This window comes from Myotis yumanensis, unplaced genomic scaffold (assembly GCF_028538775.1).
Source record: "Myotis yumanensis isolate MYYU_CA2020_CCGP unplaced genomic scaffold, mMyoYum1.0.hap1 SCAF_16, whole genome shotgun sequence".
NCBI lineage: Eukaryota > Metazoa > Chordata > Mammalia > Chiroptera > Vespertilionidae > Myotis > Myotis yumanensis.
The window spans coordinates 49876405-49900312 of record NW_027223767.1 but is presented as its reverse complement, the minus strand read 5'-3'; the positions used below and the strand labels follow the sequence as shown (position 1 = coordinate 49900312).

Sequence of the window (23908 nt, the reverse complement as noted above, 5' to 3'; positions counted from 1 at the left end):
AATTGAACCTGGGATTCTTCAGTCCGCAGGCCGATGCTCTATCCACTGAGCCAAACCGGCTAGGGCTCACCCTCCTCTTTCAGTACCAAGACATGGGGTTGTTGGGAGGATTCCCAGAGTTAACACAGGCCAAGTGCTGAGAGCAGGACCTGAGCAATGCGAGCAGCTGGCAGTGTTTGCCTTTAGGGTCATTGTTATTCTAACTACTTTTACCTGGAGGACTGCTCCTCACCGACCACTACCCCTCTTCTGGCAGGGCTCCTGGGAGTCCTGTCCAGGGACCTTCCCTTCCTGGTAGGGAGAGGGGGCTGAGGGGGCGGCGAGGCTCTCAGTCAAGGACAGAGTCATGGACCTAAGAGACCTGTAGCGAAGCGCCAGGCACTGCCAGGTGCCTGGGCTCCCATTGCACGGGGTCCACCTATCAGACTGAGAGCTCCTTAAGGGCAGGCAGGGAGCAGGCCCAGCGAGTGAACAAATGAATGCTCTAGAACCAGCGGTGCAGCCGGGTCCCTTGGCCCTTCATCCTTCACTGTCCCAGCTCACATCCACCTGCCCTACTTGCAAGGCTCCTCAAAGTACTAAAGAATGAATCTGAGGAACAGCCAGTGAATGTATCATTCCTACCTGCTGACCTGGACAACCAAAGTGGCTCCATCCTCTACAATCACCCAGGAGTTATCTTCACTCACCTGCCCAAGAGGTAATTTCTGTGTCTAGGCCAGTGCTAGGCGCTGGGGTTGCAGGGAGCAAGACAGACCCAGTCTCTGCTCCCGTGAAGCTTGCATTTCACTAGGAGAGACAGACATCTAATCTAATAAAAGACAAACATGCAAATTGACCATACCTTTGCTGTGCTTTAAGCCATGCCCACCAGCCAATCAGAGCGACTATATACAAATTAACCCAACCAAGATGGCGGCCGGCAGCCACAGAGCTGGAGCAAGCAGGAGGCTTGGTTGCTCCAGTGATGGAGGAAGCCAAGCTTCCCACCTGCTGCGGCCGGCTCTGAGCTCCACTGAAGGCAACAAAGTTTCAATTATAGAAGGTAAATAAATCTCAGAATAGAAAAAGAAAAAAAGGAGAGGCTGGGAGCTTCTGTCGCCGGGGGGCTTGGCCAGCCTGAAAACGGCCCTCAGCCCCTCACCCAGACTGGCCAGGCAACCCAGTGGGGACCCCCCCACCCTAAAGGGGGTGTGGCCAGCCTGAAAACAGCCATCAGCACCTCACCCAGGCTGACCAAACCTCCATGGGGTGAGGGTCCCCACTGGGGGGGACTTGACCAGCCTGCAAACAGCCATCAGCCCCTCACCAGGCTGGCCAGGCACCCCAGCGGGACCCCCACCCTGATCCAGGACACCCTTCAGGGCAAACCAGCCGGCCCCCACCCATGCACCAGGCCTCTATCCTATATAATAAAATGGTAATATGCAAACTGACCCTAACAGCAGAACGACTGGGAATGAATGGTCACTATGACACACACTGACCTCCAGGGGGCAGATGCTCAATGCAGGAGCTGCCCCCTGGTGGTCAGTGCGCTCCCACAGGGGGAGCTCTGCTCAGCCACAAGCCAGGCTGATGGCTGCCAGTACAGCGGTGGTGGTGGGAGCCTCTCCCGCCTCCTCAGCAGCACTAAGGATGTCAGACTGCAGCTTAGGCCTGCTCTCCGCTGGCAAGTGGACATCCCCCGAGGGCTCCTGGGCTGCCAGAGGAATGTCTGATTGCCAGCTTAGGCCCAATCCCCTGGGAAGCAGGCCTAAGCCTAAGCCAGCAGGTGGTCATCCCCTGAGGGGTCCCAGACTGTGAGAAGGCACAGGCCGGGCTGAGGGACCCTCCCCCCAGTGCACAAATTTTTGTGCACCGGGCCTCTAGTAAACCAAATAAAGAGACAAACATATTTAAAACGGTGGTAACGTTTTAGGGAACACCAGGGGCTGAAATAACAACCGCTGGGGATGGGAAATCTGTCAGGAAAAGAGGCTTTAAAGATAAGATCCCTGCCTGGCCGGTGTGGCTCAGTGGTTGAGTGTCAACCAGGAGGTCAGGGTTCGATTCCTGGTCAGGGCTCATGCCTGGGTTGCGGGCTCGATCCCCAGTAGGGGCTGAGAGGGAATGGTTCTCTTTCATCATTGATGTTTCTATCTCTCTCTCCTCTCCTCTCTCTGAAATCAATAAAAAAGTATTAAAAAAAAAAAAAAAGATAAGACCCCAAGGATGAGAAGGGGACAGGCACACGAAGAGGAGGAGGAGGGCTGTCCCAGGCAGAAGGAACAACCTGTGCAGAGATCTGGGGCAGCAAGCTCAGGGGGTTTGAGGACATGTGGGAAGATCAGTGTGTGGAGCCAGGACTCCAGGGGAGGGGAGCACATGGGCTGGGAGGTCGCCGTGCAGCCTGAAGAAGTTGTTCCCAGCAAAGGACTCCAAGGTGCTTTCAGTGGGGGAGTGTTTCGAGCTGCACTTTACAGCTGCCCGCTGTTCTGCAGAGAAGAGATTAGAGGGGGCAGGAGTGGAGGCCAATGTGGATGGGGGACAATGGGGCCCTGGTGAGGGGGGCAGTGGAGATGAATCATGTTTGGGAAATAACATCAAGACGCGGAGATGGATTGGACTTGGGGTGGCAAGAAGAGAGGCGTCAAGGGTGACACTGATTTGGGGGGAAGTGCCCTTTACTGAGATGAGACTTCGAGACAAAGGTCGGGAGAGAGAAGGAGGGGGTTTGGGGGGACGGAGTGTGGAGAAGAGAATCACCCACAATGTGGCAGTTTTTCTTTACATTTTAAAAATCCTCACCCGAGGATATGAGGGTATGTTTCCTGAGGATGTGTTTATTGATTTCAGAGAGGGAGGGAGGGAGGGAGAGAGAGAGAGGGAGAAACATTGGCGATGGGTTGCCGAAACCTGGGTATGTGCCCTGACTAGGAATCGAACCGTCGACCTTTCAGTGCACAGGCCTACACTCAACCAACTGAGCCACACTGGCTGGGGCTCAGACACCTTTTCTGTTTTGCACCCTTTGGGACACTCACTCTCAGAAACCGGGGCCTTGCTGTGCGAGGCCCAGGCCACACAGTGGGTCCCATGCTGATGATTCCAGATTCAGCCTCCCGCTGAGCCCGCCTTTACGGCCTCCCGACATGCCTGGTGTGAGTGAAGAAGCCTCCAGGTGGTTCCAGCACCCAGCTTTGCCGAGTTAACCCCTCCCCTGGCCATTCTAGTCTCCCCTGATGAGACCCTAGCGGCTGTGGAGAAGGCACAAGCCCCCTCAGCTGAATTACTGACTGCTTCATTTATAACAGTGATGGTGAACCTATGACACGTGTGTCAGAGGTGACACGCGAACTCATTTTTTTGGTTGATTTTTCTTTGTTAAATGGCATTTAAATATATAAAATAAATATCAAAAATATAAGTTTTTGTTTTACTATGGTTGCAAAGATCAAAAAATTTCTATATGTGACACGGCACCAGAGTTAAGTTAGGGTTTTTCAAAATGCTGACACGCCGAGCTCAAAAGGTTCGCCATCACTGATTTATAACCATGTTTATGGTTTTACGCCAAGTTTGGTGGGGAAGTAGCAATAGTACCTAGAATATGCATCCAACTGACAATCAAGATTCCACATCCCCATCATCACCTGCATCCTTAGTCACCATATCAACCCTCATCCTCTCTCGCCTCCCAGCTGGACTCGCTGTGTTCAGCCACTGTCTCTCCTGCAGCAGCCAGAATGACTTTGCTAAGACATAATGACATTATTCCCCTGCTTCGAAGGCTCCTGTTGCTCAGAGAATGAGATAAAAGCTCCCTAACAGGATGCTCTGGCCCTGGCCTGTCTCAAGCTGTATCTCTTGTCACTCAGCATTCGCCCCAGCTGGCTGTCCCAGGCTCTCTATGCTCTGGGCCTTCCTTCAGCTCCCGCTCTCTCCACCTGCCTGGATGTGGGACATGCTCCATTTGCCCTTTCCAACCTCTTTCCATTGTCTCCATCTGCTCCATGCCCAGGGGCTGAAGCTTTTATGGGCTGCACCTGTGGGTCATTTGCTCTCTTGTTGTCTGTGGGTCCACTGGTGGGGAGCACCAGCAGGAAATGGAGGGGGAGAAGAGTGAAGGTGGGGGAACCAGAGAGGAGGGAGCCCGATTCTGGGGTGCATCACCCGAGAACTGTCCTCTCACAATCCAGGACCTCTTGGGGGATGTCGAAGAGCCAGTTTCTGCCTGATCCTCGCAGGCCAGGCCGAGGGACCCCACCTCCAGTAGGTATATAATGGTTATCATATTGTGGTTTCAATTTGCATCTCTTTAACGACTAAGATTCAGAGTTTTATTATTTAAAAAAAATTTTTTTTATTGATTTTAGAGAGGAAGGAATAGGGAGAGAAAGATTGAAACATCAATGATGAGAATCATTGATCGGCTGCCTCCCGAGCCCACAACCCAGGCATATACCCCTGACTGGAATTGAATCCGGGACCCTTCAGTCCCCAGGCCGGCACTCTATCCACTGAGCCAAACCAGCCAGGGTAGAGTTCTATTTTTATTTTTTAATTGATTTCAGAGAGGAAGGGAGAGGGAGAGATAGAAATATCAATGATGGGAGAGAATCATTAATTGGCTGCCTCCTGCACACCCCCTGCTGGAAATCAAGCCTGAAACCCTGGGCATGTGCCCTGATCAGGATTTGAACCATGACCTCCTGGTTCATAGGTCGATGCTCAACTACTGAGCCGCTGTGGATGGGCAGATTCAGAGTTTTTAATGTCGCTCTGGGCTGGACTAGAGTTGGCTGCTTTGTAGAGTGGACTCAATTTGTTTTTTTAATGCCAAATAAAGGTGCCATTCATTCGTTATCTCAGAACGATCAGAAAAGCCATGGAGCCTGCCCAGGATTTCATCCAGGGCAGGGAAGACACATCTCTGGAGCAAGGACAGACCTGCTCTGTCCAGTCCGCTCACCCAGTGACATGCTGACACCCTGTCCCCTCCTTCCCGCCTCCACACCGGTCCTACTCTGCCTTTGCCACCCCTTTGCTGCCTCGATGGTGCCCCCTCATTTTTCAGCTGTGGAATTCCTATTGAAGCTGAATTTCACCTCCTTTTGAAGCATCTGGGATTTTCAGAAGCTTCCAGACATAGCATGCAAGATGATGTTACAGAAAAGTGCAACCTCTTTTGGGGTGAGTTGAATTTCCTTTTTTTTTTTTTTTTTTTTGCTTTGCTCCTTACTAGTTGTGTGATTTTGGGCAAGTAACTTAAATGTTTTGAGCCTCAGTTTCCCCAAATGGGTAATGTGGATAATACTTACCTCAGAGGTAGGATTCTGTTGTTAGTGATATTGTCGTCACATTATTATTATTAATTACTTCTATTACTACTACAGTGGGGCTTTGACTTACGAGTTTAATTCGTTCCGAGACCGAGCTCGTTAAGGAGCTCGTTAACTCAAATTACTCTATCAACTCAATGCAAAAAATCGTCGGAGAGACAGCTGGTAACTCAAAACACTCGTTAGTCGGATACTCGTAAGTCAAGGCCCCACTGTACTTTGCCTCCATCAAAGGCTCACTGGTTGAATCACGGCTGATTCTTTTTTTGATTCTCTCCCTAGATAATTGCTCATTAAGAATAGGCCCTGTGACTTAAGCCCCTGTGCTCCCATTCTTGACAGTGCTGCTAAATACCAGTCCCTCAACACATTTGTTGAAATGGACGGACTTAAAAGGATTTTCAGGGAAGCCAGGTGGCCAGAAAGGAGCTGTGGGACCCAGAGGGACTCCAGCTCTCATCAGACCCCCCGCGCTGCTTTCCTGGAGCGGCCACTGAGTCCGCCTTCCTGGCCCAGAATGGATGGCTGAGCCCGGGCTGTCTGGACACGTGGGTTTCACAGGCCAGAAAAAGGGGAACCACGAGAGCAGATACTAAATAATAGTAATAATAATAAGAAGAAGAATGGGGAGGACAGGATTGACAAGGAAGAAACTCAAGGGAGAGAGCTGGCTGAGAAAGTGTGGGCCCAGTGATGGCGTGGGGGCCAATGTTGAGAGCGGGGACTGGGAGGATCGCGGGCCCTGGGGCTGGGGCGGAAACGGGCGATGGAGCGGGGACAAGGCTCGGACGCAGAGGGAAGGGCGCGGAGGCATCGGGTCCAGCTGAGTCGGAGAGGCAGACCCCGGAGTGGACAGTGCCTCCGAGGCGGCAGGTGCTGGGGGGCGGAGCCACTAGGGGGCGGGGCCCGACGGGGGCGGAGTCACGAGGAGGCGGGGCCGACGCCGGGCGGGCGGGGTGCCGTGCTGAGCTCTGCTCCTGCGAGAGCAGCGGGGGCCGCGGAGCTGGAGCTGGAGCTGGATCCCGAGCCGGGGCCGGGGCGGGAGTCGGGGTCGGGGCCGGGCCGGAGCGGGCTCCAACGATATGGGGTCGGCCGACTCCAAGCTGAATTTCCGAAAGGCGGTGATCCAGCTCACCACCAAGACGCAGGTGCGCCCGGGACCCCGGCCTCCCCACCCACCTGCCGGGCTGGGGGCTGGGCAGGGCCGGGGGGCTGCGCGAACTTGGCTTGTCCTGAGATGGGGGACCCCGCTGGGCCGGCGGGTGATACCGAGGCCAGAGCCAAATCCCTTGGCCTGTACCCGATGCTCCATCCCCTCGCCCTAGTCCCCCACCCCCAGCCTTCTCTCCCGGGGAACATCTCTCCCCGCAGCCGCTGCTGCCACCTTAGGCTGACGTGTGCCTACTTCCCGAGCCAGCATCGCCGCTGTCCACCCCTGCCCATCCCCCATCCACTCCGTCCCTCCAGTCTTACATCTTCAGCCTCTCCCCGCCTCCTCCCACCCATCCACCTCCCTGCTCCCCTCCCTGCCCCTCGGTGCCCGCGGGTCCCGGACACACAGAGCCGGCTGACTCAATGCAAACAAAGCCGGGCCGGCGTCGCCCTGGTCGGGGCAACAGCTGGTGCGCGGCGGCAGCAGCCTTGCTGGGCCCAGGTCGATGCCCACGGCAGGAGAGGCCCAGCAGCCTGGCAAGAGGACCTGTTCCCAGGTCCCTGGAATCCAGTGTCCCAGCCGGGACCACTCCCGAAGGGGGCTCCTCCTCTGAGGCCCAGCTGTGGGGGTGGCTGTGTTTAGGGTACCCTCTGTTCCCTGGGTCAGGGCTGAGAAACCTGCACATTGCCCTTGACCTGCTGGTGTGGGGCCTGGGGGTGTCTTGCAGCCTAGTCCATGCTCTCCCAAGTCCACAAGTGGCACAGAGGCCACCTCCTCGCCCCCTCTGCCCCCCAAACAGGTCCTGGCCCAGCAAGGCGGCTTCCTTGCCCACCCCTTCTCTCCTCACCCCTTGCACCAGGCCCTTCTGGCCACAGAGATGCCGGCCCTGACTCCCCAGATCCCCCACTAGCAAGGGAGTCAGGACCTGCTGCTATCGGGGCTTTCCTCTCACCCCCAATCCCACCCCACCCACCCCACTGCTCCTCAGCGCTCTGCTCTCTCTTGCTCTTGGCAGTTAGGGTGGGATGGAGGGAGCCATTTCCACAGCCAGCTGGTCACAGCTCCAGAGGCCAGACCACTGGTCCCACCCTCTCCTGCTCCCTTGAGAGAAAGGCCAGGTGCTGGTCACTGCCCGGCGCCTCTGGAGAGTCCAGCCGGCTGAGGGGGGTGTGATAGAAACCAGACCTTGCTCCTTGCCGCTTCCCCCAGGCGCCTGGTTCGTCTGGCCCTTGGCTCTCTAGCGATGGGGTGCCTAGGGCTGCGGGTGGCAGGGGGGCCAGCCCCTCAAGGTGGGGCCACAGAGAGAAGAGGAAGGGAGGCTCCAGTGTTTACCTACCTGCCGAGGGAAACACCTTGTTGGAGAAGTGAACTATGGGCTGTTGGCTCAGCTGCTGGGGTCCAGTGCTGGGCCAGCAGGACTAGCTCAGCCAGGTCCCAAGGGATCTGGGTGGACTACATTCCTACCTGCTCAGCCCCCCCCCCCCCCCCCCCAAGGCAGCGATGGAGCTGACTGAGGCATTGCTGTCCCATTTCCCAGCTGAGGAGAGTGCGTTGACTTGGGACAGGACTGCAGCCAGAGACCAGCCAGGGTCTCCCGCGGGGAGCACTGGGGCCCTGCAGGTGGGAGGGGCCTGGGCCGCCTGGAAGGAGAGACCCTTGGGGACTGACACCTCAGGTCCTGTGTAGTGACCTGGCTTGGGCAGCTGGGGAGTGAGGACCAGGTCCCAGGTAGTCATTCCAGTCCCTGCCCCTCCATGGAGATTCAGGCCGGTTGTGCACGGGGTACCGTCCAGTCCTGGGCCCTCAGAAGCTGTGCTGTGGACACAGCTTTGCTGTGGGCAGTGACACGCCAGCCCAGCGCCTTTCCCACCGCTCAGCCTTCCTGTGCTGCATCCTGTTTCCTTCCTGCCCTGGGCTGGGCCTGACCCTGGTTCTGAGGGCCAGGAGTTTTGGCTGGGCTCCCTGCGTCTTTCCCAGGTGGGTGGGGCCCCGGAGGGGGACATCCCTGCACCCGGACCCTCTCCTCGATCTCACATGTTCTGAGTTCTCTGCTGTTGGGCAGATGGGATCTGGTCGGTCCATGTTTACACGTGTGCACATGTACTGCGTGTGCATGCCGTGGTGACACAGTCCTCCAGGGCAGGTCACCCTTTGCAGGCTGGTCCTTCCCCCCCTCCCCCAGAAAGGTTTCCAAAGATGCAGCTGGGCCCTCAAGAGGGGAGTTCTGGCCTGAGCAGGTCCTGGCAGAGCCGGGGTGAGAACAGCTGGTTTCCCACCAGGTAGCTCCGTCTCTGTGCCCCTGGTGGCGGGCGCCTGCCCGGCTGCTGCTTTTCCAAAGAAACTGGCTTGGATTTTAGCGCGTTCTTGGGTTGGGTGGAGCCCAGCTGCGGTAACTGAGGCAGGAACTAAGCCATGTCCCTGCCCTTAGAAGCCGAAGGGGCCCCAGTGACCCTGGCCGATACCTATAGCATCAGGCTAGCCTGGTATGGTCAGGCAATGGTTGCCAAATTGAAGTGTCCAAGCCACGGTGGGATCAGTTGGGGATGGGGGGACGGGGGGATGGGGTGAAAGTCACCACTTGAAGTTCAAGGCCAGCTCCCAGCTGGGACTCTCCTCTGTTTCGGGGCTGGGCTACCCTGGGGACACTTGCTTGATGAACTAGGTCAGAGGCCAAGTCTACTTGGTGTTGAGATGAGTTTCTGCCCCTTTAAGGGGGGTAGTGGTTACCTGGGAGGTGGGGAAGGTGTAGAGATGAGAGCTTCCCATAGGTGTCCCAGATTGGAGAGGGAGGGCTCTTCATATTTCTGTGATGTCCTTTCCCACCCCCACCCTGGCCACTGTGGTACCCCGGGGACCCAGTGAGTGTCAGAGGGCTGTCCTGGCTGAGGGCGCCAGGTGCCAGCAAGCCCCAGCCCCAGGGCCCCTCCTTTGGCCTCTGTTTCCCACTCCCCCATCCTCCTTCCCCCACTAACTCGCTCTACCAGTTCTGCGACTGAGCAGGCCTGGGTGCCAGGCCTGTCCAGAGCGCCAAGGCCACGCACTGCCCTGTAGCTCAGTGGGGGGTGTTGCTTGGGGAGTGGCCTGGGTACACCTGGACCTCGGCGAGGCTTGGGGCCCCAGCCCTAACTTTGGACAGCCCCATGGGCCCTCGGCCCTGCCTAGTGACTGGGCTGAAGGGATCTCGAGGAGTAATTATAGCCTTTAGCTGAACAAATATTGCCTGAGCATCTGCCATATGCCTCCGCTGCAAGGTCAGGGAGGAGGGGCTGTGGACTAAAGGGGCCTCAGACCAGTGGAGCCAGGACTATGGTGAGTGGGTCGGGAGTGGGGTTCCAAGGTGGGAGCAAGCCCATCTGTTCAGAGCTCTGGGAGACTTCTTGCAAGAAGTGGCTTCAGAAAACACTATTATTATTATTGTTGTTGTTGTTGTTATTATTTAAACAAAATTTCAGAGCTCTTTATTATTATTTCCTTTTTAATCCTCACCCGAGGATACTTTTCCATTGATTTTTAGAGAGAGGGAAAGACAGAGAAATATCGAGGTGAGAGAAACACATCCAATCAGTTGCCTCCTGCATGTGCCCCAACCAGGGCCCGGGCTGGGAGGCGCCTGCAACCTAGGTATATGCCCTTGATCGGAATCGAACCCAGGACCCTTCAGTCTACAGGCTGACACTCTATCCACTGAGCCAAACCAGCTAGGGCCAGAATTGTTATTATTTTCTTTATTGATTAAGGTATTACATATGTGTCCTTATCCCCTCATTGCCCCCACCACCCCCGCTCATGCCCTCACCACCCCCCCCCCCCCCCCCCCCGTGTCTGTGTCCATTGGTTAGGCCTATATGCATGCATACAAGTCCTTTGGTTAATCTCTCCCCCTCACCCCCACCCTCCCCTACCTTCCCTCTGAGGTTTGACCACCTAATCGATGCTTCTCTGTCTCTGGATCTGTTTTTGTTCATCAGTTTATGTAGTTCATTATATTCCACAAATGAGTGAGTTCATGTGATATTTCTCTTTCTTGACTGGCTTATTTCGCTTAGCATAATGCTCTCCAGGTCCATCCATGCTGTTGCAAATGGTAAGAGTTCCTTCCTTTTTATAGCAGCATGGTATTCCATTGTGTAGATGTACCACAGTTTTTTTAATCCACTCATCTGCTGATGGGCACTTAGGCTGTTTCCAAATCTCAGCTATGGTGAATGGTGCTGCTGTGAACATAGGGGTGCATATATCCTTTCTGATTGGTGTTTCTAGTTTCTTGGGATATAGTCCTAGAAGTGGGATCACTGGGTCAAATGGGAGTTCCATTTTTAGTTTTAGAATTTTTTTTAACAAGATATTTCTTTTTCTCAAGAGTAATGCATAGTACTATGTGTGGATCCAGGGTGCTAGCCGGGCCCTTGACCAGCCCTTGCAAAGAAGGGAGAGCCTTGGGTGACAGGGCGAGGGGGATGGTTTCTTGCAGGAAGCGCTCTTCAGAAAGTAAGAGAGCCTGGTAGCCTGGCCCTCAGCAGAGGAACATTCAAAAGGAAGAAAATGGTAATAGTCCTGCGCTTACAGAAAAGCATAACGAAAAAACAAAACCACCCAGAGAGATCCTTGCTGTTAACATGTCACCTTTGTGTAGGCTTTCGTTACTATACAATTTAACACAAAACTGTGATAGCTTTTTAATCCTTTTTTCACCTACCCCGACACTGTGAATATTCATTAATATTTGTTAAAAACGTGATTCTGATGGCTGCATAATATCCCTTTGTATAATGTGCCTTCACTTTTGAAAGCACTCCCCCATTGTTGGCTATTTAAATTGAGCCCAACTTTTTACTGTTGTCAACAATAACACTTCAGTTGGCATCCTCATACACGCATAACTATTTCCTTGGGAAATATTTCCGGAATATTACCATTCACATGGATTGCCCGTATAATTCAAAAGGCATACGTGTGTTTAAGGCACATTGCCTCAATAGGGCTGGTGGGACTTTGGAATGTGTCGGGAGGGGTGGGCATGCCGGGAAGAGGGGGCAGTCTGAGCAAAGGCTAGGAGAAAAGATGGCATGGCTGTGTGGTAGGGACAGCAAATACAGGTGTGTGTGCATGCACATGTGTGTGTGCGCACATGTGTGTACGCAGGTGTGCAGCGAGTAGGTGTGTTTAGGTAAGGTCTGGGCTGACTGGCTGGCTGAGGTCTGGACTCAGTCCTGCAGAGAGGTGGATGGTCACACAGTCCCTCAGAGCCGGGTGAGGCTTCGGCTGCTGGACTCAATGCCCAGCTGACCCCTGACCATCTGTGCCAAGTGTCCCCAGCCTGCCTGTGTGGGCTGGGACTCATGGTGGCCACGTGGGAGGCTCCTGGGCACCAGCAGGGGTGGAGTAGGGGAGCCATGGCTTACCTCTTGGGGGTTTCCTGGGCTACATGTTGGGCAAACTATGGGCTCTTTGGCAAGAGATTGTGCAACTCTGGACACTGGGTTCCCCCACAGCCCGTGGAAGCCACCGATGACGCCTTTTGGGACCAGTTCTGGGCGGACACGGCCACCTCGGTGCAGGATGTCTTTGCGCTGGTGCCGGCGGCGGAGATCCGGGCCGTGCGGGAGGAGTCGCCCTCCAACCTGGCCACTCTGTGCTACAAGGTGAGGGCACCTGGCTGGGCCATTCACCACCCGCTTGGGGACACTGCGCTGGCCCAGCCCTGTGGTCCGAGAGGTCTGCGGGCTCTGGGTGCTGGGGAAGTGACCATGGGGGGGTGACCGGGCCAGAACATGCTGAGCACTCTCCATGGGTCAGCTCAGTTAGCTCGCCCTGTGCGGCTGCCACTGTTCATGTCGCCATTTTACAGATAAGGAAACTGAGGTTCAGGTGGAGGGTCGCTTAACAAGATCTCAGCCGATGAGTGGTGGGCTGGCCCACGTCCCGTCCGCCTGGGCTGGCCGACCCTGTCCGGAGGGTGGCCCTGTGGGGTCGGGCCTCCCCCTCTGAGCCTGGGGTGCCCATCCGAGCCACATGCAGGGCCCCACTCCCACCCGGCGTGCCCCTCTGCCGCCCCACAGGCTGTGGAGAAGCTGGTGCAGGGAGCCGAGAGCGGCTGCCATTCGGAGAAGGAGAAGCAGATTGTCCTGAACTGCAGCCGGCTTCTCACGCGCGTGCTGCCCTACATCTTTGAGGACCCAGACTGGAGGGGCTTCTTCTGGTCCACGGTGCCCGGGGCAGGGCGAGGAGAGGTCTGTGCCGGGCAGGGCCTGGTCGGGCGGGGCTGGGTGGGCAGTGGAGCTGTGACAGGGCGGGAACCTGGTCCAGGGCAAGAACCAGGGCCGCCCACCCTCCTCCAGGCCTCTCTGGGCTTGAGGGAGTGCGGGGCGGGGAGAATGGGGCTCCATTCCTTCTCCCTGAGCCCTCAGCTCCTCTCCCACGGGTCTCTGCCCATACAGCTGGGCACAGCTGGGCACAGGGCAGCTGGGCCTCTCCCTCTGGCTCCCATCTACCCTCTGCCTGGGTTTATCTCCAGGTACTTGGCCGGGGGGTGGCCCAGTGGTTCCCTGCAGGGCTGAGGGGACAGAGTGAGGGGACATGCATGGCCTGGCCCCTCCTGTCAGCGGGAGGGTTCCTCACTGCCTCAGACCACTCTGCTTCTGTCCCAGTGACCGCCTGGGCCCAGACCCCGTCCTCCTCCCTTCCCCCAAGTCCTGGGGCCGCCTTTCCTTGGCCAGCTCCCACTGAGGGGGCCCTGGGCGCTGTGTCCTGAGCAGGGAGAAGACGATGACGAGAATGCCCGGCCCCTGGCCGAGTCCCTGCTCCTGGCCATTGCTGACTTGCTCTTCTGCCCAGATTTTACCGTCCAGAGCCACCGGAGGAGCACTGTGGTGAGAGCTGATCCCCGCCACTCCCGACCCCCTGGGCTGGGAGGGCTCTGGCCTCTGGGTTGGGGCTGAGTGAAGTTCTAGGGCAGGGCGTTTCGGGGACAGGGCTGCATGGTCCCAGGGAGGGGGTGGTGGCTGGCACAGCTGGAGTGGAGCCACCTGGTGCCCGGCCATGCCCCTTGCATCCGGGAGCTGGGCACAGGCTCCCATTGTCTTTGCCTGGGCGGTGGGCGGGGTGTGGGGCTTGGGCACAGGAGGTCTGGCCCTTTCACTCTCCGTCGGCCCATGGACTTGACCTTGAGTGCTTTCTGCCCCCCATCCCCACCCACCACCAGACACACCCAATTCCATTCCCCTCCCTCTCTCTCTCTCTCTCTGCGTCTCAAACTGGACTGAGCAAGTGAAAGGGCCAGGCTGGAGGGAGTGAGCTTCCAGGAGGCCGAGAACATGATTTCTTCCCTGTGCGTTAGCGCCGGGGCGTTTGAGAATCTGTCTTTGGGGTGATATGAGGGACGGGGGTGCTTAGGTTGGCCACCCCCAGCCCGATTGCTCCCTGACCCTGTCCCCAGGACTTGGCGGAGGACATGCACTCCCTGGACAGCTGTGAATACATCTGGGAGGCGGGCGTGGGCTTCGCTCACTCACCCCAGCCCAACTACATCCACGACATGAACCGGTGAGCTTTCTTGGGCCCAGAGCACGTGGCGTGCTGGACCCCAGGCCTGGCCCCTGCACGGCTCGGGGAGGGAACCAGCCGTGGCCTCGCGAAGGGACGCTGCCCACTCATGACCCAGCTGCAGCCTCACGGGGAGAAAATGGGCCATTTCTCTTCATGGACTTGAGCTGGGGCTGGGCAGGGTGGGCACGGCCTCCCCAGGGGGACGGGATCCTCAGGAACTGAACCCCCTCCCCAAGGACTGAGCTGCTGAAGCTGCTGCTGACGTGCTTCTCTGAGGCCATGTACCTGCCTCCAGCTCCGGACAGTGGCAGCACCAACCCGTGGGTGCAGTTCTTCTGTTCCACGGAGAACAGGTGAGGGCCTCCTGCCTTCCTTTCCCTTCTCTTCCTCCTGTTCCAGGCAGCAGAGCTGAGGAGCTGAGGCCTCGCTCCAGCCCTAGGAGTCTTATTTGAGGGAGGTGCTGCCCCCTGGTGGTGATGACCTGTAACATAACAGCCACACCGATGCCAGTGCTGTCCAATGTCCCACTGGGGTCCCTGGGTGACAGGTGCCTGGATCCTCCATCTAGTTACTATTCGAGCCACGCATGCAATTTATTTTTTAATTTTTAAAATATATTTTATTGACTTTTTACAGAGAGGAAGGGAGAGGGATAGAGAGTTAGAAACATCGATGAGAGAGAAACATCCATCAGCTGCCTCCTGCACACCCCCTACTGGGGATGTGCCCGCAACCAAGGTACATGCCCTTGACCGGAATCGAACCCAGGACCCTTCAGTCCGCAGGCCGACGCTCTATCCACTGAGCCAAACCGGTTAGGGCCACACATGCAATTTAAACATTTATACCAGCAACATTAAAAAGTAAAAACGAGCCGAAACCGGTTTGGCTCAGTGGATAGAGCGTCGGCCTGCGGACTGGAGGGTCCTGGGTTTGATTCCAGTCAAGGGCATGTACCTTGGTTGCAGGCACATCCCCAGTGGGAGATGTGCAGGAGGCACCTGATCGATGTTTCTCTCTCATCGATGTTTCTAACTCTCTATCTCTCTCCCTTCCTCTCTGTAAAAAATCAATAAAATATATATATATAAAAAAAGTAAAAACGAAACAGGTGAAGTTAATTTTAATAATATGTTTGAGTTAACCTAACCTAGCCAAGATATTAGCATGTCACATGTCATCAATATCCACAGTGGTTGAGGTGTGTGACATGCCCTTCTCATGCTGACTTTTCAGGATCAGGTGTGTAGTTCACACTTACAGCACCTCCCAATTCGGACCAGCCACGTTTTAAGCTCCTAGGAGCTACATGTGGGTTTATTGGGCAGTGCCATTTATTTACTTATTTATATATTTGGGGGTGGGGGTCAGTACAATTTAGACAGTGGGTGAGGAGGGGGCATCATGAATATACCCTGAAGGATGGGGAAGCCCAGCCCGAGGGGGGCGCTCGCTCACGGGCCATGGGGGCTCATGTGAGTACAGAGGTGTCACATGGCGGACCGAGCATTTGGAGCAGATACAGGCCGTTCGGCTGTGCAGCTCCCCCTGTGCCCAGGGCTGTGCTGGCAGCACCCGAGTTCCTGTCCCCAAGGGTCCTGGTTCATCCCCTCCCTCCCAGACTCTGGTGCCCACATGGCACACCTCCTCCTTCAGATTTTCCTGGCCTCCTGCCCAACCTCCCCCCACTTCCCCCCAGAAGGGAGCCCAGGGGACTCCTCCACCAGCCACAGCGCAGAGCCGCCAGGCTTCTTCCTCCGCAGCCTTATCAGGCAGACGGCGCCCTGCCACTCGCTTAACCTCTCCGGGTCTCCGTTTCCTCCTCTGTAAGATGAGGAGCTTGAACCCTGACATCTCACACATCTCTGAATGGAGTCATCTGGGGCCTGGGAACTGGGTGACTGAGCGTGTGCCCTGCTTCCTGAGGGGAGGCTCACCTCCCGTGGGCCAGCAGCCCCTCTCGGAGCCCCGAGGGAGGGTCCTGCCCCCCCAAAACCCAGGGGCCACATCATCATCCACTGGCCCCGGCCTGGAGGCTGTCCGGCACCGAGACGGGCCTTGATGGAAGCAATGGGTTTGGTGGTTCTGATGCGTCGGTGCAGGCTTGTCGATGGGGCACCAGCCAGGAAGGCTGCATACGTGGGGCAGGGGTGAGCGGCACATCTCGGGCCTTCTTCAATTTTGCTATGAAGCTCTAAAAAGTAGTATATATATAAAAAAAGAAGAGGCCTCATGCCCGGCTGGCGTGGCTCAGTGGTTGAGCATTGACCTATGAACCCGGAGGTCACAGCTCAATTCCCGGTCAGGGCACATGCCCAGGTTGGGGGCTCGATCCCCAGTGTGGGGTGTGCAGGAGGCAGCCAATCGGTGATTCTCTCCCATCATTGATGTTTCTATCTCCCCCTCTCCCTTCCTCTCTGAAATAAAAAATAATAATAATTTAAAAAAGACCAGGCTTCACCCTGGCGTGAGGAGTCTGAGGGATGTGGACATGGTTTCCTAACAAGAACCCCTCCTGACTGGCCATCCCGCTCTGGGGAACAAATTCCTCCCGCCGAGGCCCAGCCAGTGCGGGGCCGGGTCCCAGAGGCAGGCAAGGACCAGGAGGGCTCCTTCTACAGGAAGGGACAAGGAAGGGACGAGCTCCCGGCTCCCGGCTCCCGGCTCTGTGGCCCGGCCCCGCCCAGAGCTGGCACTGAAACCTGTGTTGAAGGAGGGGATGGCTGTCGGGATGGAGGAGGGCTGGGCCTGGCGGGGGGTCTCTGCAGTCCCCTCGCTCCTCTCCCCGCAGACATGCCCTGCCCCTCTTCACCTCCCTGCTCAACACCGTGTGTGCCTATGACCCTGTGGGCTACGGGATCCCCTACAACCACCTGCTCTTCTCCGACTACCGGGAGCCCCTGGTGGAGGAGGCCGCCCAGGTGCTCATCGTCACCTTGGACCACGACAGCGCCTCCAGTGCCAGCCCCACCGTGGATGGCACCACCACGGGCACGGCCATGGACGACGTCGATGTAAGAACAGGAGAGGGAGGGCAGGGCCTCTGGCCAGGTGGCACCCCCCCCCCCCCCCCCGAGCTGAGCTGGGCGAGGGATACCCAGTGGGCACCTTGTGGTGAGCCTGGGGGTCGAGGGGGCCCAGCTGCCGAGGCCTGGGGTGGGGGTAGAGGGTGGGGGCACCTGTTCACCCCAGCTCCACCCTCAGCAGCCTCCAGGGCCCGAGAACCTGTTTGTGAACTACCTGTCCCGCATCCATCGTGAGGAGGTGAGTCTAGCGCTGCTCTTGCTCGGGGCGGTTTCGATGCCCTCCCCACAGGGTCATGGCCTTGCAGGGGGTAGGGGGCGCAGTGAGATGGGGCTGGGGGAGTCCTGACCCCTACCGAAAGGAACCATGGTCCCCATGGTCCCTGGCCACTGCAGTGAAATAGTGACCGTAGGACTGCAGAAAGGGGCCAATGGCCTCAACCGGGTGAGAGTAACTGGAAGGGCTTCCAGGAGGAGGTGGCTGTGATGGCAAGTTTCTCAAAGGTCGAGGGAGGGGAATGCAGTGGCCTAAAGGCCAGGCAGACCCAAGGTCCTGTGTCTGATGTGATCCCAAGGCCCTGCCCTCTGCAGCTGTAACATGGGGCCCGTAGCTATTCCCTGGCCTTGTTGTGAGGATTGAGTGAGAGCACAGCCCAGCCCAGCGGGTAGTAGGTGCTCAGTGAATGACCCCTCTTGGCAGAAGGGAGGGGCCCCTCCAGGCCAGCCTTGGACTCGGCTTCCTGAGGGGCTCACCCAGGAATCTGGGCCCCTCGGGCTCTCTCGGGTGGGGCCAGGCTCTGGGGGAGGGAGAGGCCTTTGTAGGGAGCCGGACTAGACAGGCCCCTTCTCTCCCTCCCAGGACTTCCAGTTCATCCTCAAGGGCATAGCCCGGCTGCTGTCCAACCCCCTGCTCCAGACCTACCTGCCCAACTCCACCAAGAAGATCCAGTTCCACCAGGAGCTGCTGGTCCTCTTCTGGAAGCTCTGCGACTTTAACAAGGTGGGCCGGCTGCAGGGCCAACCTGCGGGCAGCGGTCTGCCCTCCTGAGGAGCGGCTACTCGGGCCAGGCCAGGGATGGGCACAGTGTCTGGGGAGACACAAGAGTGGGCGGAGCTGCCCCTCCCTCTGACCCTGCCTGCCTGTCCCCTCCTCCCTCCCCCAGAAATTCCTCTTCTTTGTGCTGAAGAGCAGCGATGTGCTGGACATCCTGGCCCCCATCCTCTACTTCCTCAACGACGCCCGAGCGGATCAGTGTGAGGAGGGGTGTGCGTAGGATGGGAGGGGCACATCCCCCAGGAGCTCAGACCCCCCAGGATGGTCCCCGCCCCTTGGCTCCCTTCCTCCCCTCCCGCCCTGTTGGTGACCCCTCCCACGCCACCTGTCGCAGCTCGGGTGGGCCTGATGCACATTGGTGTCTTCATCTTGCTGCTCCTGAGCGGGGAGCGGAACTTCGGGGTGCGGCTGAATAAGCCCTACTCAGTGCGCGTGCCCATGGACATTCCGGTCTTCACGGGGACCCATGCTGACCTGCTCATTGTGGTAAGCGGGCCCCTGGGTGCATGGGGGCGGTGTCCTCTGGGCTGAGTTTGGAGGCAGAGGGGACCCCATGGCCGCCCCTCTGCTCCCCCCCCGCACAGGTATTCCATAAGATCATCACCAGTGGGCACCAGCGGCTGCAGCCCCTCTTCGATTGCCTGCTCACCATCGTGGTGAACGGTAGGGGGCCCCGGAACCCGCCTTCCCGCTGCTCACCGCCAGGTGGCGCTGGGCCACAGGCTGACTTGCCCGCCACTCCCTGCTTCAAACCCTTGTCGGATAGAAATGCAAGGGTTTTTCTATCATCTGATCCCCCCCTCACAGGCTATGCCACAAATATGTGTTGAATTCTATGGAGAATATCACTTTGATGTGCTAGCAAGACCTAACGGTCCTGAGTTTGTATTCCTGTCCAATCATTTTACAACTGGGGAACTTTGGCAAGTTTATGTACCTCTGTGAGCCTCAGTGTCCCCATCTGTAAAATGGGGGTGGTCTCGTCTGTGTCCCACCTCCCGCTCAGGGGTGTGAGTGGTTTTGTAAACAGGACAGCTGTCCACACGGTGGAGGGACAAGGGTGGAGCTAAACTGCTCCCTGGGGCTCTGCAGGGTGGCCTGGGCCTCTGGGGGTGTCCTCGTCCTGGCTTTTCAGGGGCTTTGCAGGCGGGGGGCGGGGAGGGCTTGGGAGCAGGAGCACCTTGTCCTGCTCAGACCCAGGACGTGCCCGGGCGGCTGGTGGGGCCCAGGGGTAAGCCGAGCCCTCCCTGCAGTGTCCCCCTACCTCAAGAGCCTGTCCATGGTGGCGGCCAACAAGCTGCTGCACCTGCTGGAGGCCTTCTCCACCACCTGGTTCCTCTTCTCGGCCGCCCAGAACCACCACCTGGTCTTCTTCCTGCTGGAGGTCTTCAACAACATCATCCAGTACCAGTTCGACGGTGAGGCCCTGCCAGGCCTGGGGGCAGGAGGGGGGTGGGCTGTGGGCGAGGATACCTTCCTGTCTAAGGGGGTAACAGTCCTCTGCTCCCCCCACAACCCCCAGTTTGTCCAGCGTGCATTTATTGAGCACCTGCTGTGTACCCAGCCCTGTGCTGGGTGCGGGGGACGCGGTGGAGAACCAAGCAGATTGCTCCCTGCCCCGTGGGGTTCACAGCTGGGATGGAGGGGGAGGGCGGCTGTAAACAGATGGCCACACGGACAGATCATCTTACTCTGGGGAGAGGGACGTTCTGACTGGCATGACCTGGATGGGTGTCACAGGTGCCGGGCTGCCTGGTGTAAATTAGGGCCTTGGCCCTTGGCTGTGGGCGCATAACTTCTCTGAGCCTCAGTTTCCTCTTGTGAGATGGTGCTCCTTCCCCACAGGCAACTCCAACCTGGTCTATGCCATCATCCGGAAGCGCAGCGTCTTCCACCAGCTGGCCAACCTGCCCACCGACCCGCCCGCTATCCACAAGGCCCTGCAGCGGCGCCGGAAAGCGCCCGAGCCCTTGTCCCGCACCAGCTCCCAGGAGGGCGCCTCCATGGAGGGCTCCCGCCCGGCCGCCCCCGCCGAGCCGGGCACCCTCAAGACCAGCCTGGTGGCCACCCCAGGTCTGGCGCTGGCGGGTGGCGGAGGGTGTGGACACTGGCATGGGTGGGGGCTGGACAGGGCCTTTGGGGGGGTGTCACCCCATCTCTGGCAAAGGGCATGGGAACTGAATCGGGGGGGGATGGCAGCTGAGGCGGGGCCAGAGATGCTGGAGTCCAGAGGGGCACTGGCTTAGTGGGGCACTGACCTCACTAAGGGTGAGGGCTCTGGGAGGGATGCGGTCAGGGGTGGGGGCATTGGGGGATCAGGCACAGCGGCTCTAAAGTGGGCGGGGGAGAGGGAGCCTGGAGGGGAGGGGGCGGGGCCCGGTGGGGATGCTACTGGGAGGGCGCTGGGCAGGGGTCCTCACGCCCACCTGGCTCCCCAGGCATTGACAAGCTGACGGAGAAGTCCCAGGTGTCCGAGGATGGCACCTTGCGGTCCCTGGAGCCTGCGCCCCCCGAGAGCTCCGCGGACGGCAGTCCAGCTGAGGAGGTGGGTGCGGGGCTCTGGCCTCGGAGGTGGGGCCCGGCCTGGGCAGCTGGGTCACCCGCAGCAACGGGGCAGGCACCCCGCTGAGTCCCTGTGGGGGGGCTTTCCCAGACCCTCCCTTTTTTATTGGTCATGGGCTTAGCCCTTGGCCTTCAGACTCATCCATCAGCCTTATCTGAGGCCGGGCTGGCCTTTACCCTAAACCTGTCACCAGCTGGGCTGGGTCGGGCAGGGCCCGGGGCCCAGGGCAAAGGGTGCGGGGCTGGGCTGGCCCTCAGGTGGGAGTGAGCCCCCCATGCTCCTGGGCCAGTGGGGAGACCCCACTGCCCTCCCGGGTTCCAGACTGTGGGATGGGCTGGAAGAGGGGCCACTACTCTGCCCTCTGCCCTCACCCTGTACCCATGCCTCCTACCCTCACTCCCCTCCCTTTCCTGGGACCAGGAGCCCAGCCAGTCGTGGCGGGAGCAGCGGCGACTGTCCAGCGCGTCAGCCAGTGGGCAGTGGAGCCCCACGTCGGAGTGGGTGAGGGTTTGGGCAGGTGGCACCCCCATGGGGACTGGGTCAGGGGCCCTGGGACTAGCCACAGCTCAGTAAAGCCTGGGTGGGAAGGTGTCCAAGTCCCAGGACTGGCCCGGGAGCCCGACTGGGGACCAGTCCTCCTGGCCGGGTGACCTTGCCTCCCTCTGACTCGGGCGGAGCTTCCGTTGCCCACAGCACGAATTTTCCTACTGGATCACGCTTCCAGCTCCCCCCCTGGATCGCCCATCCCTGTGCGCCCTGAGGCCACACTCATGGCGCTTCACGGGGGTATAAACACTCCTGTGAGCTGCCGTTGTGAGGGTCCAAGGGGACAGGGTCTGGCATGTAGTCGGTGCTCACGCTGACCATGAAGAACAGTCACTGTTCAGGGACTTGCTGTGCGATCTGGGACACGCCTGGCCTTGGGGAGCCTGCAGTTCTGGGTCAGGGTCAGGCTCTCCAGCCCCAGGAGCCCTGCCCCCCCCCCCCCCCCCAGGTCCTCTCCTGGAAGGCAAAGCTGCCGCTGCAGACCATCATGCGGCTGCTGCAGGTGCTGGTGCCCCAGGTGGAGAAGATCTGCATTGACAAGTGAGGCTCTGGGGGGTGAGGGTGGGGCTGCGGGGACAGGTGGGCTCTGAGGAGGGGCCAGTCCAGGCTCGGGTGGGGGTATGACGGGGGCACGGGCCTTGCGGGTCCAGGGTGAGAACCCTGCTCCCCTTGACCTGCATGGTGGGCTTCCCACGTGAGCGTGTTGGAGACACCCCATCCCTGGCAGGGGCCTGACGGACGAGTCGGAGATCCTGCGGTTCCTGCAGCATGGCACCCTGGTGGGGCTGCTGCCCGTGCCCCACCCCATCCTCATCCGGAAGTACCAGGCCAACTCGGGCACGGCCATGTGGTTCCGCACCTACATGTGGGGCGTCATCTACCTGAGGTGGGTCCCCGGGAGGGTGGGGCGGCCACCGGCTGGGTGGGTCTGGCGTCCACCTGAGGGTCTGCCCAGTGGGGCTCATCGGGGTCTCAGCACTGGGTCCCCCATCGTAGTGGGGTTAATGGTGAATGTCAAGACAGTTAACGGGGGTGGTCCTGTCTGGTTGAGGGTGGGCACCCAGGGTCCAGGGTGGGGCATTGGGACGGGCATTGGGGCGGGAGGGGTCTGGGCAGCATCACTGCGAGGCCTCCCCGTGCCCAGTGACAGCCCACTCCCTTCACAGGAATGTGGACCCGCCTGTCTGGTATGACACTGACGTGAAGCTGTTTGAGATCCAGCGGGTGTGAGGATGGAAATCTACAAGGAACAGGGGCCGGGAGAGGGTGGGGGGCCCCGGTCCCCCCATCCTCCTCCCCACACCTCGACCCACTGACCGTTCTGAGCTTAACTTACTATGATCAGGGCTGGGGCTGGCAGAGTCACCGAGCCCTGGGTGGCAGCTCCCCAGGGCCCCTTATGGCTGGGATGCTGGGGATCGGCTCTGACCTTCCCCGAACCCCGCCCCCCCGCCCACTCCTGGAGCATCCTGTCTCCCTGGCCAGAGCCCCACCTCCCTCTGCTCCCCTTCAAGGCCTGTCTCTAAGCTGACCCTCAGTGCCCGCCCAGCTCCCTGCCGCTCACTGAGGCCTTCTGTGCCCTCTGCGTTGCCTAAAAGGCAGCCGTGGGCTCTTTCTTGGGGCATCTGGGCAGTGAGGGGGCCTTACCTCCTACCGGAAGCCACCTGTGCGGCCTGGCTCCCTGCCAGGGCCTGAGGGAGGAGGGGGTGTGGCCTGGGGGCTTGAGGAGGCTGAGGGCTGGCTGGCTGGCTGCAAAAGCCAGGCTGGGGGACCCCCTGCATTTTAGGGGTTTGGCATGGGGTGTCGAGGGTATCCTGCTATATTCTTCCTGGTCAGTGGATACAGCCTGGCCCCATCTTATATCCAGTAACGGGGGCAACGGGAACGAGGAGGGGGCAGCTGTTCAGTCCTCCCCACCCCCACCCACTGCCTGGAGGACCTGTGGGGGAGCAGGACGCCACCCCTCCGGCCTCCCCTCCGGCCTCCAGGCTCTGGCCTCTGGCCTCCCTCACCCCTCCTGTGTCAGTACAATCTCTGCTGTGTACAATCGGCCACTTTACACAATAAACTGCTGTCCACGCCCTGGCTCTCTGTGCTCGGAGGGGAGCTGAGGATTCTGCCTCCCAGAGTCAATCACCAGGGGCCTAAGTGTCCGCTGGAACCAGTGTTGGTCATTTTCTTGGGGGTCAGAGGGCTGGAGAATTGGACCCCTGGGCTGTGGCCGCACAGAAAGAGCCCACAGGAGAGGGGAGGGGCCTGCCTCCCAGCTTCGGGCACGACCCCCATGGGCTCTGCTGGCCCCAGGCAGCCACTGGAAGGGGGTGGGGTGTCCGGGGTCCTTGGCCCTGTGCTTGCCAGGCCCAGCGTCACCGGGAGGGGCCTGGGGCCACTCTCCCTGGGCCTCACCCGCCTCGCCCTGGGCCTGGTCGGTTGGTGTTTGCACTGGGCTCAGGGAGATGGATGGGCTGTCACCTCCGCCCTTTCTTCCTGATGGCTCAGAGGACCAGCAGGCCTGGGGACCCGCAGCCACGGCCACGGCCCTGTGGGGAGCCAGCTCCGGAAGTCTCCTGGGGCTCGGTGTCAGAGAGAGTGTGCTTGGGGGCGGGGAGGCCCGCTGGCCCCTCTCTCCACCTCCTCCCATGGGTCAGACAAGACCTGGTTTCGACCTCTGCTGGCCCCGAAACAGGACCGTCTCAGCCC

At 59.1% G+C, this 23908-nt stretch overlaps 1 protein-coding gene across 3 annotated transcripts; it reads left to right on the top strand.

Moving 5' to 3' along the window:
* Positions 1–5058: 5058 nt before the first annotated feature.
* On the top strand, positions 5059–23293 carry HID1 (HID1 domain containing). Of its 3 annotated transcripts, none has more exons than XM_070394555.1 (19): positions 5059–5175; positions 11970–12119; positions 12537–12707; positions 13233–13346; positions 13913–14019; positions 14259–14375; positions 16814–17036; positions 17227–17286; positions 17905–18045; positions 18209–18299; positions 18434–18585; positions 18684–18762; positions 19353–19517; positions 19945–20172; positions 20538–20644; positions 21083–21163; positions 21657–21748; positions 21936–22094; positions 22375–23293. In XM_070394555.1, exons 1-19 carry the CDS (start codon positions 5143–5145, stop codon positions 22436–22438), a joined length of 2334 nt encoding a protein of 777 aa, XP_070250656.1. In that variant the 5' UTR covers positions 5059–5142; the 3' UTR covers positions 22439–23293. The 3 variants fall into 3 exon arrangements, with proteins under 3 accessions (XP_070250656.1, XP_070250655.1, XP_070250654.1); XM_070394554.1 differs by lacking the exon at positions 5059–5175 and adding an exon at positions 6348–6472 and having other exon boundaries at positions 17230–17286; XM_070394553.1 differs by lacking the exon at positions 5059–5175 and adding an exon at positions 6348–6472.
* Positions 23294–23908: the final 615 nt, after the last annotated feature.